This window comes from Pristis pectinata, chromosome 3 (assembly GCF_009764475.1).
Source record: "Pristis pectinata isolate sPriPec2 chromosome 3, sPriPec2.1.pri, whole genome shotgun sequence".
In the NCBI taxonomy this organism is placed as follows: domain Eukaryota; kingdom Metazoa; phylum Chordata; class Chondrichthyes; order Rhinopristiformes; family Pristidae; genus Pristis; species Pristis pectinata.
Window position 1 is genome coordinate 16,460,781 of NC_067407.1, and position 19,612 is coordinate 16,480,392.

General features: G+C 41.6%; 1 protein-coding gene across 1 annotated transcript in view; it reads left to right on the forward strand.

Annotated features, from left to right (window-relative positions):
- Nucleotides 1-461: 461 nt before the first annotated feature.
- Nucleotides 462-19,612, forward strand: part of tlcd4a (TLC domain containing 4a) — a 62,893-nt gene continuing 43,742 nt past the window's right edge. The window contains exons 1-2 of the mRNA XM_052011686.1: nucleotides 462-561; nucleotides 15,017-15,178. Of these exons, the coding sequence (XP_051867646.1) occupies nucleotides 551-561; nucleotides 15,017-15,178 (173 nt within the window). The 5' untranslated portion in view covers nucleotides 462-550. The remainder of the gene's footprint in view (nucleotides 562-15,016; nucleotides 15,179-19,612) is intronic.

Below are 19,612 nucleotides of genomic sequence, written 5' to 3' on the forward strand. Positions count from 1 at the left end.
ACTCAACGATTCAGGAACAGCTTCTTCCCCTCCGCCATAGGATTTCTGAACGGTCCATGAATACCTCGTTATTCCTCTTTTGCACTATTTATTTTTGTAACTTAGTCAATTTTATATCTTCATGTCTCGCACTGTACTGCTGCCACAAAACAACAAATTTCACAACACACGTCAGTGATAATAAACCTGATTCCGATTGTTTGTTGCTCCAGGCACTCTAAACTTTTCCCTCCTTTCACCTCAATTGCATGTCCTCCAGTACTTGACATCATTACCCTGAGAAAAAAAAGATTTTGACTGTCTAATTCACAGTTATATAAATTCACAGTTATATAAATAAACAGTTTTTTTAAAAACTTCCTACCCCATTTCCAGGCGACCAGTAAAGTAAGCAGACCTGGTTTTTTTTTGGCTGGAGGGAAAGTCGTTGAGATTGAGAGGGGTTCTTGTGGGTGGTGAGGCTGAGAAGGGATGCGTTTTAACGAGAGGACGGGCTTCCTGTTGAGATGACAGAGATCCTGGTGGTGGAGGAGGACAGAAGGAGCTCAGCATGCAGAGAAGGTGAGGCTCAGGGGCTGACTGGATGGGGAGGGGGCTGACTGGGGTGGGGAGGGGAGAGTCTCACAACTTTCGTTGACTTTTTTGAGTCCCTTTCACCGGCAGCGTGGCTGGGAGGAGGGCGGCTGGGCGGCGCGGCTGAGCTGGGGAACCGGGAGGGGTCTCCTCTCCCCTCCCCTCATCCCGGACTGGGAAGGCCCGCGGCGGCCTTTGAAGTGACAGGCCCCGAGGTGAGGGACACGCCGCCTCACCACAGTACCGGCCCCGGCCTCACCGGCTGCTGCCTCGGCCCCCCCCCCCCCGGTGAAGGCCGCGCCTTTCGAAGGAGGTGGTTTCGGGCGGGGGGGGGGGAGGATGAGGGGGGAGGTAGAGGGGGCCTGGGGTTAGGGAGGGACGTGAAGGGAGGTAGAAAGGGAGGGTAGGAAGGGATGAGGGAGGGATGAGAGGTGGGTAAGGGAGGGTTAAGTAGGGGGTGTTGGGGTAGGGAGGGATGAGGGGGGTGTGGGGGGGTGGGGAGGGATGAGGGGGGTGTGGGGGGTGGGGAGGGATGAGGGGGGTGTGGGGGGAGGGATGAGGGGGGTTGTGGGGGGGACAGATGAGGGGTGTGGGGGGAAGGGTGTGGGGAGGGATGTGGGGGGTGTGGGGGGGAGGGGTGAGGGAGGGATGAGGGGGTGGGGAGGGTGAGGGGGGTGTGGGGGGTGGGGAGGGATGAGGGGCTGTGGGGGGGAAGGGTGTGGGGAGGGGTGTGGGGGGGAGGGGTGAGGGGAGGGGTGAGAGGGGGTGTGGGGGGTGGGGAGGGATGAGGGGAGGGGTGAGGGGGGTGGTGAGGGGTGAGAGGAGGGATGAGGGGAGGGGTGAGGGGGGTGGTGAGGGGTGAGAGGAGGGGTGAGGGGAGGGATGAGGGGGTGGTGAGGGGTGAGGTGAGGGAGAGGGGGGGGGTGGAGAGATGAGGGGGGTGGGGGAGGGAGGGGAGTGGGGAGGGTATGAGGGGGGTGGGGGAGGGAGGGGGTGGGGAAGGATGAGGGGGGTGTGGGGAGGGGGGTGGGGAGGGATGAGGGGGTGTGGGAGGTAGGGAGGGGGAGGAGGTGTTAGTGAGGGATGGGGGTTGAAAGGTCTGGTGGTGGGGTGAGGGTAGGAAGGTCTGGTGGTGGGGGAAGTGAGGGGGAGGTAGGAAGGTCTTGGTGGTGGGGGAGTATTTCTTGTGCAGCACATCAGGAAAGTGTTCATTTTTCTCTCTGGAAAAGAATCTCTTGCTCAAATGGAATGCATGAGATGAACTGAGTTAAAACAGACTGATGCTGAAATGAGAAAAAGAATGAACATTCCCTGAACAAGAAAGGTCACTGTGCTTGAAGCACTTTTCATTTTATGAGAGGGAAGATGATAGAGTTATTTGATTTATTGAAATGGTAACAGCAGATTGCAGTTCCCCTCTGCTTCTGTGTTGAAAAGGAAGCTGGTTCATCATGAAGTCATTTATGTTAAACCAGACTTGGGTTCTTAAAAGTTGAAAATGGAAGATACTGAGATTAGAGTTGCACTGTGGGTGCTTTGAAAATAGAAGATTGCTTGAGGAGTTCACGTGTTGATTCAAATGCATTGGGAGGTGCAAGGTATTCGTAATGAGTACTATAAATATGCAGTGATGTTATAGTTTAGGTGTTGATTCAAGCCTGGAATGAATTCTTCAGTTGTTTTTATTCTATAATTCCTCATCTGATTAAACAGAAGCTTTCTGTATAAAATGTGTCTTCTTTTTATTACACTGTTTGTAATGTGGGTGAAAATCTGTGCAAGGCAGCACATTTGGTAGTCTTGATGTGGACGTAAGACCATTTGCTTTTACAGCACTACCCTAATGCATTATTCATTTTCATTTTTTAAGTACGGTTCCTGCAGGCCAAATACTTTTTTGAGTGCTTGTATTGCTATGCTGACTACATAGTTTTTAGACTATGACTTTGTGCCCATACAAGTTTGCTGTAATTTTCAAATTTTTTGTCTCAATTGCAAAAAGTAAACACAAAGCTCAATTCATATGAACCCACTCATCATTTGGTGTGTTTCCGAAGACCCTTTTCAGTCTGCAAGTGATGTTCCTTATTTCTGATAGAAATGGAAGCTGTTATTGGAATACTGTGTGTTTAAGCAGCAGTGTTTCATTCATCAATTGAGAGTCTAACTCACCTCCTGTCTTGGTTTAAGACATTTAGCTGCTGAAATTGTTTTGTTATTCAATGGTAAACCATCTAGAACAACATGGGGTAATGAGAAAAGGAAGCCTAAGTAAGTGACAATTATGTGCCTGCCTGGCTGATATAATTCACAATTATATTGTGCCCCCAGAACACTCTACACAAAAGATGCATTTTCACTGTGTTTTGATGTACGTCCGGTGACTAATAAAAATATCTTATCCTAATAGATATTTCAGATTAAAGTGTCTTCAGTGATTATGATGGGCTTGTACTTAGAACCAGTTTGCACTGCTATTTCAACTACTAATTTTCAGATTTGTTCAGTGATCATATTGGTACACTGTAGTATCATATTACTGTGGGGAGGAGGGCAGGACAAGGGGGAGGCATGCTATTTTGTACTATTTGCAAAACATGGGACCCACATACAAGGGATAAAAGGCATCCACCCAGTTATTCTGGGTGAATTGAACTTGAAGATTTCTGTTCAATTCAGAATAAAAACAAAATGCTGGAAGCAGTCAGCGGGTCAGGCAGCATCTGTGGAAAGAGAAACAGTTAATAGTTCAGGCTGTGGACCATTTGTCGGAACACTGATGTTTTATTTTAATTTCCAGCTTTGGCAGATTTTTTAAATTGTTTTTCAGTTCAGTTCAAGGTTGGGTCAAGTCTGATCTACAAAGTTTTTTGGTTCATAGTGTTACACCATAAGAAATAGGAACAAGATTAGGCCATTGGGCCCTTGAGCCTGCCCTGCCATTCACTAAGATTTTGGCAAATCCAACATTTTCCTAGGGTTCATTTTCTCACCTTATCTCTATAACCCTCATTTTCCTCACCGACTTTTCAAATAAAAATCTATCAGTATCAGCTTTGAATGTATTCAAGGAATCATAAGATAGTCTCCTCATACCCAGGATCATCCTGGTGAACCTTCCCTGAACTGCCAACAATAATATACAGTGGCATGCAAAAATTTGGGCACCCCCGGTCAAAATTTATGTTACTGTGAATAGTTAAGTGAGTAGAAGAAGAAACTGATCTCCAAAAGTCATAAGTTAAAGATGAAACATTCTTCTCAACATTTTTAAGCAAGATTAATGTATTTGTTCTCTACAATTTTAGAGTGAAAAAAGGAAAGGAGCACCATGCAAAAGTTTAGGCAACCCAAGAGATTTGAGCTCTCAGATAACTTTTACCAAGGTCTCAGACCTTCATTCGCTTGGTAGGGCTATGGCTTGTTCACAGTCATCATTAGGAAAGGTGATGCAAATTCCAAAGCTTTATATATATCCTGACTCCTCAAACCTTGTCCCAACAATTAGCAGCCATGAGCTCCTCCAAGCAGATGCCTAACACTCTGAAAATTAAAATAAATGATGCCCACAAAGCAGGAGAAGTCTATAAGAAGATAGCAAAGCGTTTTCAGGCAGCCGTTTCCTCAGTCTGTAACGTAATTAAGAACTGGCAGTTAATAGGAACGGTGGAGGTCAAGTTGAGGTCTGGAAGACCAAGAAAACTTTGAGGGAACTGCTCGTAGGATTGCTAGAAAGGCAAAGCAAAATCCCCGTTGACTGCAAAAGACCTTCAGGTAGATTTAGCAGACTCTGGGAGTGGTGGTGCACTGTTCTACTGTGCAGTGACACCTGCACGAATATGACCTTCATGGAAGAGTCATCAGAAGAAATCCTTTCCTGCGTCCTCACCACAAAATTCAGCATCAGAAATTTGCAAAGGAACATCTAAGCAGCCTGATGCATTTTGGAAACAAGTCCTGTGGACTGATGAAGTTAAATAGAACTTTTTGGCTGCAATGAGCAAAGGTATGTTTGGAGAAAAAGGGTGCAGAATTTCACGAAAAGAACACCTTTCCAACTGTTAAGCACAGGGGTGGATCGATCATGCTTTGGTGCTTGTGTTGCAGCCAGTGGCACGGGGAACATTAACTGATAGAGGGAAGAATGAATTCAATTAAATAGCAGCAAATTCTGGAAGCAAACATCACACCGTCTGTAAAAAGCTGAAGATGAAAAGAGGACGGCTTCTACAACAGGATAACGATCCTAAACACACCTCAAAATCCACAATGGATGACCTCAAGAGGCACAAGCTGAAGGCTTTGCCATGGCCCTCACAGTCCCCTGACCTAAACATCATCGAAATCTGTGGACAGACCTCAAAAGAGCAGTGCATGCAAGACGGCCCAAGAATCTCACAGAACTAGAAGCCTTTTGCAAGGAAGAATGGGTGAAAATCCCCCAAAAAAGAGACTCTTAGCTGGCTACAGAAAGCGTTACAAGCTGTGATACTAAGTACTGACCATGCAGGGTGCCCAAACTTTTGTTTTCGGACCCTTTTCCTTTTTGTTATTTTGAAACTGTAAAGGATGGAAATAGAAAAGTAATCTTGCTTAAAATATTAAGAAATGTTTCATCTTTATCTTTATGCCTTTTGGAAATCAGGTCATCTTTACTCGCTTAGCTATTCACAGTAACAGAAATTTTGACCGGGGGTGCCCAAACTTTTGCATGCCACTGATCTTTCCATTGTAAGCAGGTCATAATTGTATCTAGTAGATGAGGTCCACTAATGCCTTGTACAGCTCAATAAGACTTCTTGCTTTTATACTCCACCCATTGGCAGCATGTATGGAAACGTTTTGGGTCATCAGAACTGAGCAAGAGAGAGAACAAGTTAGTCGAGGTAGCAGAGAAAGTGGGGCAGGACAATAGGCAAAGGGAATGTTTGCAAAAGGGTGCCATGTCCAGCAGACCAGAATATACAATGAAAGGAAAAAGAACAGAGGAATGGCAGAGATGGATCCTGCCTGCCCTGCTGAGTTTTACCAGTATTTTCTGTTCAATTATCATTTGAAATAAAATCCAACTTCCCATTAACCTTTCTGATTACCAGCAGCATCTATGTGCCAGCTTTCTTTGTTTCATGTATGAGGACCTATAAATCTCTGAATCTTTCTGCAGTCTCCCATTTAAATAATAATCTGTTTCCTCATTCTTCCTTCCAATTTGAACACATTTTCCCATATAATACTCCATTTGTTAACTTTTTGCCCATCATTAAACTGTCAGTACCTCTCTGCTAAACGGTTGCACTTTTGTCACAGCTTGCCTTCACCCTACTCATTCATCTACAAATTTAGCAAAGTACATTTGCTTCCTCTTTCTAAATCAGTAAAATGTATCGTAAACGACCATAGTCCCTGCCACTGATCTCTGTGCACTCACTGGTTGCGGGTTGCTGTCCTGAAAATGACCCTTTATACATGGTCATTGCTTCCTGCTGGTTAGTCAATTCTTCTGTCTGTGCTAATATATTACTTCTGATGCCTTGAGCTCTTACAATGCAAAGTAGGTTTTCATGTGGCATTTTGTAGAATGTCTTTTGAAAATCCAAATTTACACCTATTTATGAAATATCCTAATTTACTAATATATTTGCTATTTATTAAATATCCAAATTTACCTGTCTGCCATGAACTTTGGCTGACACTTTCTCAAAGAACTCTAATAAACTTGTCAGACACGATTTCCTTTTCATGAAACCACACTGACTCTGCTTGATCAGATTATGACTTTCCAAATGTTACACTATTATTTAATAATTCTAACATTATTCCTATAATAGATGTTGGGCAAACCAGCCCATTGTTATTTACTTTCTTCTCCTACCCTTTAAATAAATGTATCACATTGGCAATTCTTTGGTATCTCTCCCGAATCCACTACCAATATATCCATCATTTCTGTATCCACTCCTTTTAGGATCCTACAATGTAAACTATGAAGTTCAGAAGAATATCTTTAGTCCCATCAGTTTGTCAAATACTATCCTGAAAGTAGTGTCATAGGTAGACAGGGTGGTGAAGAAGGCTTCTGGCACGTTGGCCTTTTGTCAGCCAGGCATGAAGTATAGATGTTGGGAGGTTACGGTGAGGTTGTATAAGACACTGGTGAGGCTGCTCTTGGAGTATGTGTTCAGTTTTGGTCTCCCTGCTATAGGAAAGATGTTATAAACTGGAAAGAGTGCAGAAAAGATTTACAACGATGTTGTCAGAACTTGAGGGACTGGGTTATAGGGAGAGGTTAGACAGGCTAGGACTTTTTTTCTGTGGAGGGTAGGTGACTGAGAGGTGATCTTATAGAGGTGTAAGCAATCATGAGGGTGTGGCGACTCACGTCTAGTCGGGCGAACCGGCTCGGCAGTCGGGTCGCGCGGTTGTCGGAGCGACGAGGCCCAAGATGGCGGCGGGCCTCGTCTTTCCGAGCGACAGGGAGAACCCGCGCGTGAGAAAGTCCTGATGACGTAGGACTTACGTCATTGCCGGTTTTTTGGGCGGGAGTTTTCTCCCTTAAAGGGCCCGCGCAAGGCAGGAAAATAAATCAGTTCTGTTTGGCAATCCTCTGAGTGAGTCTTGTTTTATTCCGCGGTAGCAACCGCTACAAGGGCATAGATTGGGTGAATGCACTCAGTCTTTTTCCCAGGGTTGGGGAATCATGAATTAGAGGATATTGGTTTAGGGTGAGGGGGAGAGATTTAATAGGAACTTGAGGGGCAACTTTTTTTATACGAAAGGTTGTATCTATGTGGAATGAGCTGCTAGAGGAAGTAGTTGAGGCAGGTACATTAACAACATTTAAAAAACACTTGTACATGGATAGGAAAGGCTTAGAGGGATATAGGCCAAATGCAGGCAAATGGGACTAGCGTAGGTGGGAATCTTGGTCGGCAGCGGGCCGAAGGGTCTGATTCTGTGCTGTATGATTCTGTGACTAATTCTCAAGTGATGGTAGTGGTATTTAATCCCTTCCTTTTTTAGTATAACATTTATGGAACACACATTGTATCTTCCATTTAAAAAAAATGCAGAATATCAGTTTTGCTCTACCATTTTCCCAGCCTCATTTTCTAAGGGGCCTGTTTTCACTTTGACCATATCTTTTTAATGTACCTGTAGTTACTCTTATTGTCAGCTTTAAAATATTTTCTTAGTTTGCCCTCATAGTTTATTTTCTCCTCCTTGATTTTCTTTTGAAGTCCTCTTTTGCTGGTTTCTGAATTTATCTCATCTTTGGGCCTATGACCAACTCTTGTTTTGGTATAGAATGAGATCCTTTTCTGAATACAGCATAATTTAAGGGCATTTGAAAATTAGAGATTTCGGATGAGCATTTGAGATTTGTAAACTGGTGCCCTTAAAGAAGTCTAACATTTTAATGCTGTATAGGAATTGGAGAGGTGGTAGGATGTGTGGCACCTTATAATTTTCTTTTTCCCCAATTCTGCTTATTTTAGCTGACATATGTACACAGAGAGCTGCTTGGATCTACAGGAACCAGAACTGCTGACAGCAATCAAAATCTTGACTTATTTTAGTTAATCTGGACAAGTGTGTAACTTCTAATCAGTGCTCAGGTAATATAATTATTTCCTATTATGTTTGTTTTATAGCAAGGCAAATCAGAAGCAAAGTAGGTGAATAACATTTCACCTTTTTCTATTTTTTCTTGGAAGCCCCTGCTCTTTTCTCCCACCCCAAATAAAATAAATGGTTGTGCTCTTGTTTGGTTAATCCAATTTGCTGATCTGTACATGTAATGTTGATATCATAGGTGATGAGTGAAGTCTAAGACTTTTCTGGTCTTCAGTCTATTAGTGTTTTCTTATGATTTGTGTAGATATCAAACAGTAACTATGAATTCAATCTCAGATGGTCAAAGCAGATATTCTCTTCTTAGATCCTTTGGGGTTGAGGATGACTTGTTTCAATCTCATTTCTGAGGAGATGGAGATGTGTGATTTCTAATAAAGCATAGTGGTCATTGTGCACCAGCTAACATATGGTCCTGGCCAAGTGAAGTCCTGGTCCTGATGGACCAATGGTAAGGAGATCCAGGATTTTTGGAGATCAGGTTGCGCTGCACAGAGTTAGCACATACAATTATGAGCAAGGCTGATTGTAGAAGGAGTATTGAAGTATGTTGCTGTGGTATGTCATGTGTTTAGAAAGTATTAAGTCGTTACTTGCTCCATAGCCTGTTCAGAGTAACCACAGTCGCACATTGGAGAGCTTTCAAATTGCCACTTTTGTATTTGTGTCTGGCATGTTTGGATTGCCCATGAGTTTTTTTTTGAATGATCAAAGGGATGTTGAGCTTTATGGAAGATCAAAAAATCCTCTGTATTGGCCTTTACAAGAAACTGCAAAACAATTGCTAGTTCTATTTGGTTTCCAAGTTTCAGGATTGAACTTGCTAAAATTTAAGTTAAAGGTCCAATAGGACTTGGAGCAACAAACACGCTGCTGGAGGAACTCAGCAGGTCGAGCAGCATCTGTAGGGGGAAAGGAATTTTCGTCATTCCGGGTCGAAACCCTGTATCAGGAATGTCAACAATTCCTTTCCCCCTACAGATCTTGCTCGACTGCTGAGTTCCTCCAGCAGAATGTTTGTTGCTCCAGATTCCAGCATCTGCAGTCTCTTGTGTTTCCAAAAGAACTAGCATGGCTTTAGTTGATGTCTTGGTTTGTCGGAAATCGTTCATTTTCCTTTACTTGTTGAACTTTATAGGGAGTGATATTCTTGGTGATTGGATAGGGGAGTCATGTGCAACACTGATTTTTTTTTCTCCAGCACTTGTTTCTGGAAGAATTTTTTGGAGATACTGTGGCAGAGAGCAAATGCCGGCTGCTTAATGAAAACTTGAACTCTGAGAAATTTAATTCTTAAAATATATCTTTGGAGTCTGGAGTCTTGCTGTGTAATATTGCAATTTTCTTGCTATCTGAGATTTTAAGAAATGGCTGAAGCTGTGTGTTGCCTCTGTGTCCTGTTGCAGGATCTTGCCTGAGTTGCTAATTCCCAGAATTTCAAAAAAGTACTGACTTATAATGGTTGCATGTCAATCCTTGATTGGCAAGTTGAATTTGATTAAGCTCTGTGTCTGTGTGTAGATATATTTTTATGTGATTATTTGCTTACCAGTGTTCAATGACTAATTTAACTTTTTTAAGATTAGCACTTACAGGATAGTAGCTTGGTTCAAACCAGGGATTAGAATTTAAAGAGTTACCTGGAAGCATTTTAAGTTGTTGCACCTGCTATAGTTACCCTGTTTAAATTGGCTCTGAATGCATGGGTTTGGTTTTCCTTTAAAAACATTCAGATTTTTGGTTGAGGACTGAGGCAGTGGAATCGGCACAGTTATCAGAAGAGGAAAAATCTGTGCTTGTTTACTGTCGAGTTGTTGGCAGCAGCTGTGAGGACAGCTGTTATTCCTTGGGTCAAGGTTAGAAGCCTAGCTCTGTGATCTTAAATTGTTGGATAATGAGCCAAATATAAATAGAAATTGTTAAAACCAATTATACTTTATCTTATTGCAAACAAGTGTCACTGTCAAATGCTCCAGATAGTAAATATCTGTTCAGCTTGGAAGGGGTAATGTGAATGTCCTTGTGGATAATCAGGTTTGTTAGATAAACATCTTTCACCAACATTTTATTGTGGATACATACGAATGCATAAGGAATGGGAGGGAGCAAGCCACTCAGCCCTTGGGCTTGCTTTGTGACTGAATAAGATCTGAGCTGAGCTGATGGCAAACTCAAAACCACATTCCTGTCTACCTGCGACAACCTTTCACCTCCTTGCTTTATCAAGTATCCATCTACCTCTGCCTTAAAATATTTGAAAACTGTTTTCATCTCCCTCTGTGGAAGAGAGTTCCTGTGATTCACAAACCTCTTGGAGAAAAAAGATGCCTCTTCTGTCTTAAATGAGCGGCCCCTTATTTTTAATCAGTACTCTGTAGTTTGAGTCTCTCACATGAAGAAACATCTCCTCACATTTGCCCTGATAAAATTCCTTAATCTTGTGTTTCAATCAACTTTCATCTAATTTTTCTCAACTCCAGCTGATACAGGTCAAAACTATCCAACCTTTCCTCATAAGACAACCCCCCCATTCCAAGTGTTCGTCTAGTAAACCTTCTCCAAACTGCTTCTGATACCTTAGAATAAAAATATGAATACTGTACCCAGTACTAGTGCATATGTTCTCACCAATGCCTTGTATAACTAACGCACAATCTCCTACTTTTGTATTCAGTTTGGTTCACAATAGACAGACATTCCGTTAGTTTTCCCAATTGCTTTCTGTGGTCCTTTTGTAAATTGTGCACGAGGACACCCAGATCCCTTGTTTACTTTTCCTGCCAAAATAGACAGTTTCATATTTTCTTGCATTATATTCCATTTGCCAGATATTTGACTACTCACTTAACCTCAATGTAACCCTTTGTGGCCTCCATATGTCTTCTTCGTAACTTATGTTGGATTTGACTGTTTTAATTAGTTTTTTTTTTAACATGTATAGTGTTTAATACACCTCAAGTGGCTGCACAAGGAATGGCCGCTTCCTAGCTTATTGGTTCGTCCATCAGGTGAATGTGTGTTCTCATTGGTTGGTTTGGCCACAGGTATCTAATAGGTTTCCTAATTGGACTGTTGTTAGCTAAGGAGTACCTCTTATCTCAGGTATAAAAGGTGTCGCTTTTTATTAATCTCCTCCCTCCTCTCCCCCCGTTCCCCACCTACCCCCCCCCCCCCCCCCCCCCCCCCCCCCCCCCCAACCCAAACCCTAGCTCATCTTCAGTTCCTTTTGTCTCGGCTCATCTCCTAGTAGGAAAGCTAGTGCCATGTGCTCTGTGACTGTTTCTTTGTTTTAAGCTTTTCCAATAAAACTTTGTGAAGCACCAAGTTGTTGTCAAGTGTTTTCAACTCATTCCTGGACTCCTGAAAGAACTGCAGATTCGAAAATAACTGGATCTGACCATTAGAAGACTTAACTTTTTGAATTGTACTTTGTTATTGGCTAAGACAAGTTATAAAATTGCAAGAAATTTTTGGTAAGACCTGATTTGTAGAGTTAGTGAAATTGGGTTTTTTAATGGTATTTAGATATTATTTATCTTGTGTTCCAAATTTGATTAATAATTTACAATTCATCTTTGAAACTTTTCTATCCTATGAAATCAATATTGAATTATTTTATTCAGAGCTGTGTGATACTGAGACTAAATTATGTGCAGATGTGATGAATTGTTTATAGCCACAGGGCTGAAGGAGGTTATGGAGCTTGGAGTAAGTGATAACAGAGGTGGGGAGAGGCAAGAGCTGGGAGGGACTTGTAGATGTGTGAGAACTTTTAGAATGGACAAGTACTGCTAATTGATACTAGGGCATAAATTGAATGCAAAGTTTTCATGTCCCTGTGTGGTACTGCATGAATCCAAATTTTTTGAGGAGTAAGATAATTCTGTAGGTTTTCTGTATTTAACTGAGTACATTAACACTTCCAGTTTACCTCCTGACAATAATGAGATCAATTAACTTAATTGTTGAACTCCATGCAGGATCTGCACTTTGTGTTGCCAAGCCTCACATTGTTTGGAAGTCTCTGGAAATTACTGAGTGCAAACCAGTAGATGTGGATGACTGTACATGTTTAGGCCAGAGATTGAATGAGTCAGCTTAGTGAATTTGTTGGGTCGGGGTTGGTGGTTGAATCTTCTTGCCTGATGCATATTCTGTTGAGGCAGTACTGTTGTGCACATGTGGAGATAATGTATCCCCTCCTCTTCACTAGTGCATGAGGTGCTGGCAGGGCAGATACTCTTATGGAAATTCATCAATGAAGCAGATGCCCAGTTTAAACTGAGGACCAGCTTGGTTGCCCTTCCTGATTTGGCTCTGGCTACTCAGCTATTGGTTGGAGGTCTGTCATTTTATGTGATTTCTGACACAACACCTTAAAATGAAATCTCCCAGAATAGAGTTGCCAACTCTTTGTGCACCGATGTTCTTTCTCTCTCTCTGGAACAGAGAGATAGGAGATTTTCACTCTCCTTGTAGTCCACTCGGGTTGTTGAACATGTTCACGTGGTGGATGTTTTTACTCTTCCAATATCACCAAAGGAACTTTGGAGCAGCGGAGTATTTTTTTCCTAGGTTGCTGGCAACAATGTCTAGGATAGTTCCAAGAGGTTCACAGATAATCTGGCAAATTTATCAACCTTGGTTTCTGCTGTGCTTTGCCAAATACAGCAATAGAGTAAGAAGGATGGACTAATGACTGTACTGGGTTAGGTTCATGTTAACATGAGCTAGAGAGTCATGAGATGTTCGCTTATCTACATGGGGAGTTGTTGAGCCATCAAGCTGGCTCATTCTTCATTGCAAGACCCACCCAATATGTTCTCCTGCAGCTTTTCCTTCCAGAGAAAGGTATACCCACCACTTGGTTGTTTGAGTTGGCCGTTCCCTGCCTGTGTCTATCTTGATGGAGGCTATATCAGGTTCTCTTAGTTCCTGGACTTTGATAGCAGGGTAGTGTTCAGATTTGTTGCTGCTGGGGTTGTCCATGATGTTCCAGTCCTGAATTCATATTGAGGACTGCACTGGAAGTTGCCTGTTTGTGACTTAATGAGGGATGGCCATTACATTTCAGCTAGGTCTTGGTCTAGTCACGTGGAGTATCTCTCTTTCCCATCCTCCCTCAGACTCCCTCTCTGTCGTCCTGTTGAATTGTGTTGCTCAGCCCCCCCTTTATCTTTTGCTGCTCTAGATATCTCGCTTTCCCCTCTGTCAGAAAGATGGTAGCTGTGAGAGGTTCCAGCAGGATGAATCTGCCTCTGTTGTCTGGAAGCCTACGTGCTGGGACCCACTAATCTGTCTACAGAGTACCACAAAACCTCTTTCTGCTTGCTCTATTATGGAACCAGGATGCAATGATCATCACATACACCACAGCCCTGGAATTATGGAAGAGCCCAAATAGGTCTTCTACCTTAGAGAAAACTTTTGCCTTTTTCCCAAAGGGAGACAAAATTCTCCTGGATGAATTCAATGGCAGAGTTGGAAAGATTGCAATCTTTTTAAGAGGTGTGATTGGCAAGACAGGTATAGGGAAAGTAAATTCAACATACTTCTCCTACTGATAAAATGTTTGGAACATTGCCTTGTCATAACCAATGCCCTGATTTATCAGAGAGGCACGTACAAGACCTTCTTGAAGCTTTCTGATCCAGGTACTGGTACATGTTAGATTATGTCAGTATTCAAGTAAGTGACTGCAAATATGTATGCATCATCTGCACCATGGTAGATGTCAATGATATTTGCACTGACCACTGCCTACTCTTTATTTCTAAAATCCTGCCCCAAAACAATGGCAGCAACAGAAATGCTGCTGCAAGAAATTATTGCTGAAGGTTCGGGACTCCATCCCACTGCAAACTACGCTTTCGGCCGCCCTGTCACTACTGACTGATGAGGTCTAAGCCCGTTTGTCATCTGAAAAACACGTTCTCTAGAGCAGATGATATCACTACTGAAGTTTTAACACGTGTTGAACTTCAGTCACAAATCCACAACCATATCTCCCACATCTGAGGGGAAATGTGCAACATCTCCACTAAGTAGTGAGAATCCTTAGCACATGACTGTTCAAAAGGAGCATTCAGAATGGTACTGAGAACATCCGAGTGCCTTTCGCCTCCCACACTACCTACCACCTCTCCCATCTGTGGAAGAATCTGTGGGTTCCTCATTGACCTCATCTACCTCAGAATCCACTGAGTGGTAGCAAGTCATCCTTGATTCCAAGGGACTGCTGAACATCTGCTGATCATTGTTGGATTCCAAATTTTCTTTCTTAGAAAATTAATTTCATTTTCTTTGGCCTTTTTTAAAAGAAAGGGACTTTTTGTTTTATTATTTATTCGTTCGATATGTACGCCATAAGGCCAAAATTTATTATTGGTTCTTAATCACCCCTTGAGTTTCATACAGGAGTTGTGTGTCAACCACATCACTAGGCCAGGATCGATCACATGATCTACCATACAGTGAGGTTAGAGGATTTCCTTCCATATAAGGCATTTCTGAAGCTGATGAGTTTGTGACAATTAATAGCTTTTGATTTCCATTACTGATCCCAAACTTTTATTTAAAATTCCAGATTTAATTAATTAATTAATTGGATTTCTATTCCCCAGTTGCCATGGTGGATTTCAAACTTTTATCCACATAACTAGCCGAAGTCTATAGATACTAGTCTTGGAACTTAACTTCTGTGCTGTGTTTGGAGAGGTCTGAAATGTGAACATAAACTTGGGTAATTGAATGAATTTGTTAGTTGTCTTAATTTTACTCAGAATATTTTATCGTTTTTATTTCCTTACAGAGGTCCAGTTGTAATGGCTTCACTTGACTGGCTGGTTGTTGCAGTAACTAGTTTCACGATATTTCAAATTCTGTTCCATTACTTAAGTGCAAAGATATCTGTTTGTTTCTGCAATGGTTACCGAACACTGACTGACATTCAGAAGGTTGAATGGAACTCCAGGTATGTAGTCTGGTGATTTGATTTGAAAAGGCAAATTTAAACAAAGGCATGTTTGAAATGTTTTGCATTTGTTTTATAACTACAGTCCTGACACTCTTTCAGATAAATCTTAAAACAAATATGAAAACTTCTGCCTTTCTTCTGAAATTTCTCTTGAGACACACCAACTTTTGGCCTTCCAGAGGTCATCTGTTCATTGACATTCAGTGCTAGTGCTTCTACATGCCCAACCATTTGGAGGTCCATGAGTATAGCAAGGCTGGAAATCAGGAAGTTTGATCATACCAGGGAGTGAAAGGTTGCCACAGGTAGGCAGGATTCCAGAGTTGAGGTTACAATTGGATCACCTGTGTTCTTATTAAATGCTGGAGCAAGCAGAAGGACATGGATGATAATGAGATTAAGTAGGGGTATGTTGATAACCAAGGGCATCTTGATTTGAAGAAGGATGAGGTTTTGGGAGTCTTGAAAAACATTAAGGTGGATAAGTTTCCAGGGACTGATGGAGTCTATCCCAGGATACTGAGGGAAGCAAGGGAGGAGATTGCTGGGGTCTTGACAGAGATCTTTGATTCCTATTCAGCCAAGGGTGAGGTGCTAGAAGACAGGAGAATAGCCAATGCTGTTCCTTTGGTTAAGAAAGGCATTAAGGACAAACAAGGAAATTATAGGGTGGTGAACATTGCGTCAGTGGTAGAGGAATTAGTGGAGAAAATTCGCAGGGATGGGATTTACTTGCATTCAGAAAACCAAGGATAGTCAGCATGGTTTTGTGAGGGAGGCCCTATCTCACAAATTTGATCGAATTTTTTGAGGAAGTGAAGAAGTTAATGAGGGCAGGGAAGTGGATATTGTCTACATGGATTTCACTAAAGCATTTGATAGGGTCCTTCATGGTAAGCAGGTCCAGAAGATTAAGTCATATGAGTTGATAAGCTGGATACAAAATTGGCTTGATTGTAAGAGATAGAGGGTGGTGGTAGAGGGGTGTTTTTCTGACTGAAGGTCTGTGACCAGTGGTATTCTGCAAGGATTAGTGCTGGTACCTCTGTTTGTAATATATATTAATGGTTTGGATGAAATTCCAAGTGGTCTGATTAGTAAGCTTGCAGATGACACAAAAATTGGTGGAGCTGTGAATAGTGAGGAAGATTGTCAAAGGATACAGCAGGATATGGATCAGTTAGATATTTAGGCAGAGAAGTGGCAGATGGAGTTTAATCCAGACGTGTGAGGTAATTACTTGGAATATTTTATCGGCTGAAGGGCCTGTATTGTGCTGTACTGTTCTATGATAATACATTATGGGAGGTCAAGTGCAAGAGGAAGGTATACAGTAATTGACAGGACCGTTGGGAGCATTGATATACAGAGGGACTTCGGGGTGTAAGTCCATAGCTTCCTGGAAGTGGTAACACTGGTAGATAGGGTGATAAAGAAGGCGTATGGCATTTTTGCATTCATTGTTCTGGATGTTAAGCCTTAAAGTTGAGAAGTTGTGTTGCAACTGCTTAAAACATTGGTTAGGCTACATTTGGAGTATTGTGTGCAGTTCTCATCACTGCATTGCAGGAAGAATGTGAAGGTTTTGGAGAAGGTGCAGAAGAGATTCACCAGGATGTTGCCTGGGTTGGAATGCATTAGCTATAAGGAGAGGTTGGACAAACTTAAATTGTTTTCTCCAGGGTGTTGGGGGCTGAGGGGAGACTAAATAGAAGTATATAAAGTTATGATAAGATATTTCTTTACTAGTCACATGTACATCAAAACAGTGAAATGCATCTTTTGCGTAGAGTGTTCTGAGGGGAACAGTCAAGTGTCGCCACACTTCCAGCGTCAACACAGCATGCCCACAACTTCCTAACCTATACGTCTTTGGAATGTGGGAGGGAACCGGAGCACCTGGAGGAAACCCATGCAGTTACGGGGAGAACGTACAAACTCCTTACAGACAGTGGCTGGAATTGATCCCGGATCACTGGCGCTGTAATAGCATTACGCTAACTGCTACACCACTGACGCATAGGCGGGATAGATAGTGTCTTTTTCCCATGGTGGAAATGTCAAATACTAAAGGGCATAGGTTTAAGGTAAGAGGGGTAAAGTTTAAAGGAGATGTGTGAGGCAAGCTTTTTGCATAGAGTGGAGTAGGTGCCTGGAATGAGCTGTCAGAGAAGGTGGTAGAAACAGATATGATAACAAAGGTTGAGGCATTTAGACAGACATATGAACAGGCAGGGAATAGTGGGATATGGCCATGTGCAGGCAGACAGGATTAATTTAACTTGGTGTTGTGATTGGCGCAGACATGGTGGGCCGAAGGGCCTGTTTCTGTGCTGTACTGTTCTATGTTTCAGGTTCAAGTGGCTGAACGGCCTACTCCTGCTCTGAATTTGTATTGGGGTACCTTCTTCCTCTGCTTGCGATCTTTGTTTCTCACTTTGGAATTCCTTGATGAAAATGTTATTTTTCACCACTCATGTACTGCCTACGTTAATTAATCTTGAAGTAATGGAAGTAGGCTGGGACAATTTTTCTAAGGTACAGTATCCTCTCTGTCAGCTTTTCCGTAGTAGTTTGGTTGAAAAAAATTATAAGTTAGCTCAGATAATAAATGGTAATTTTCAGGGTGGAGTTGCAAAATGATTGAACCAGATGTACTCCTAAAATCAAACTTCATTTAAGAACTGCACTTCATGCATAATTTTTTTTTACAAAATCCTTTTGATCTAATGGTTAAAAATAGTAAAGTAAGCTTGCTTTGCTTTGAACATTATTATTTTTGGGATGTCAGTATTGCTAGACGGCTGCATTTATTGTCTATTCCAAGATGTGATCTTGTGATAGCTCTTCCATTAGACATTTGGAATTGACTATGTAATGTATATTGAGGCTGTATAGGCCAGGGCTACACATAAGGGATAGATTCCCATTCCCAAGGGAGACTTTTAAACTCCATCAGAGATGGGAACCTATTGTTCTCACATAAAGGAATTGAAAGCTAGTTGCTGTTTACAATATTTTGCTGGTGCTAATGCACAAGTGATCAGATTTACTGAATTTCTTACCTTAATTTGCCATGGGCGGATATCTAAGTTCACATCTTTTAAATTTCCGGTTTAGTTGCAAATAGAGTGCACTAATTGTGCTTGTTTGTCACCAAGTATTATTTTTAAAGAAATGCTATCATTGCGAAATACTTTAAAAAAAAAAGGAAATTTTATGGAATCAATGTAAAGAACTTTATTTAGTTGGCAAAGATCTATGCTTCATGTAGCTAAAAGAAAATTGAATATTTAGAATAGGCACTGGTTTTCTAATTGGATTTTCAGTTTTATAAATAAAGCTTCTGGAATGCTGTTAACCAAGTACTAAAGTTCATGTGTAGATCTTAATTTGTAGAATACACTGGATGATGTGAGATAAGAACTAGAAATAGCATGATGTTTTATGACCTGGTGTTTCCTGCAGTAAACAAGACCTCAGTTGTTTTATATCCTCTCCTTTGATTGGGGAAAAAGGGCTCCATAGTTGGAAGCGTCAAGCTTGTAATATGTATTTGATTCTGCCTGAAATTGCCACATTTCTCATCAATTGTTCTATTTATAAATACTGAGTTTATCCTGCAGGATCATTTTCCCTCACTGGGGCAAATGAGTGGTTTAAATCAAACTCCTATTGTTAGTTGTGTAACATTTGTAGAGTTAAAGCAGTTCCAAACTATTTGTGAGCAGAATTGAATAGACTGGGGTTCTTTTCATTGGAGAAGAGAGTTAGAATAGATCTGACTTTTTAAGATTGTGGCAGAGAGATTGTTTTTTTGGAAACAATTCCAGGACAAGGGAACAGAACTGATCATTGTCGCCATGCAATGATCATAGTTGATAGCAGTTTAGTTATAGAGTAGCTAGATGTACATGTCAGGGAAGAAGGGAGTGGTGTTACAATGTGGGAAGGGATAATTATAATAAGAAATTGCTTGCATGGAATAATATGACCAAATGATCCACAGGGTATATTGCACATTGTTTTACTTAACTTTAAGCAATAAACACTACTTGAAAATACCTTAATTTTGGGATTAAGGGGAAGGGTTCCTGCTTGGTTTTACTGAAATTTTGTAGCAACAAATTTGGCATTCATCCTCAAACGTAATGAAGCATTGGGAGTGGGTTGAGTGGAATAATGCTTTAAAATAAGGACCATTTAACAATATCAACCAACATTGGTCCAGGAAGAGTGATCAACTATTTACTTGTATAAGAAAGAGTGAACAGGAAGTGAGTCTAGTTGATAAATTGAGTTTGGAGAGAGCAGTCAGACTATAATTTGGATAAATAGCTTTTCAGATTTGGGACAGTACGTAACATTTCCTGAGGTTGGGATTAAAATGGGAGGGAGGGATATGAAACTTCGGTGCCAGAAGTATCAAAT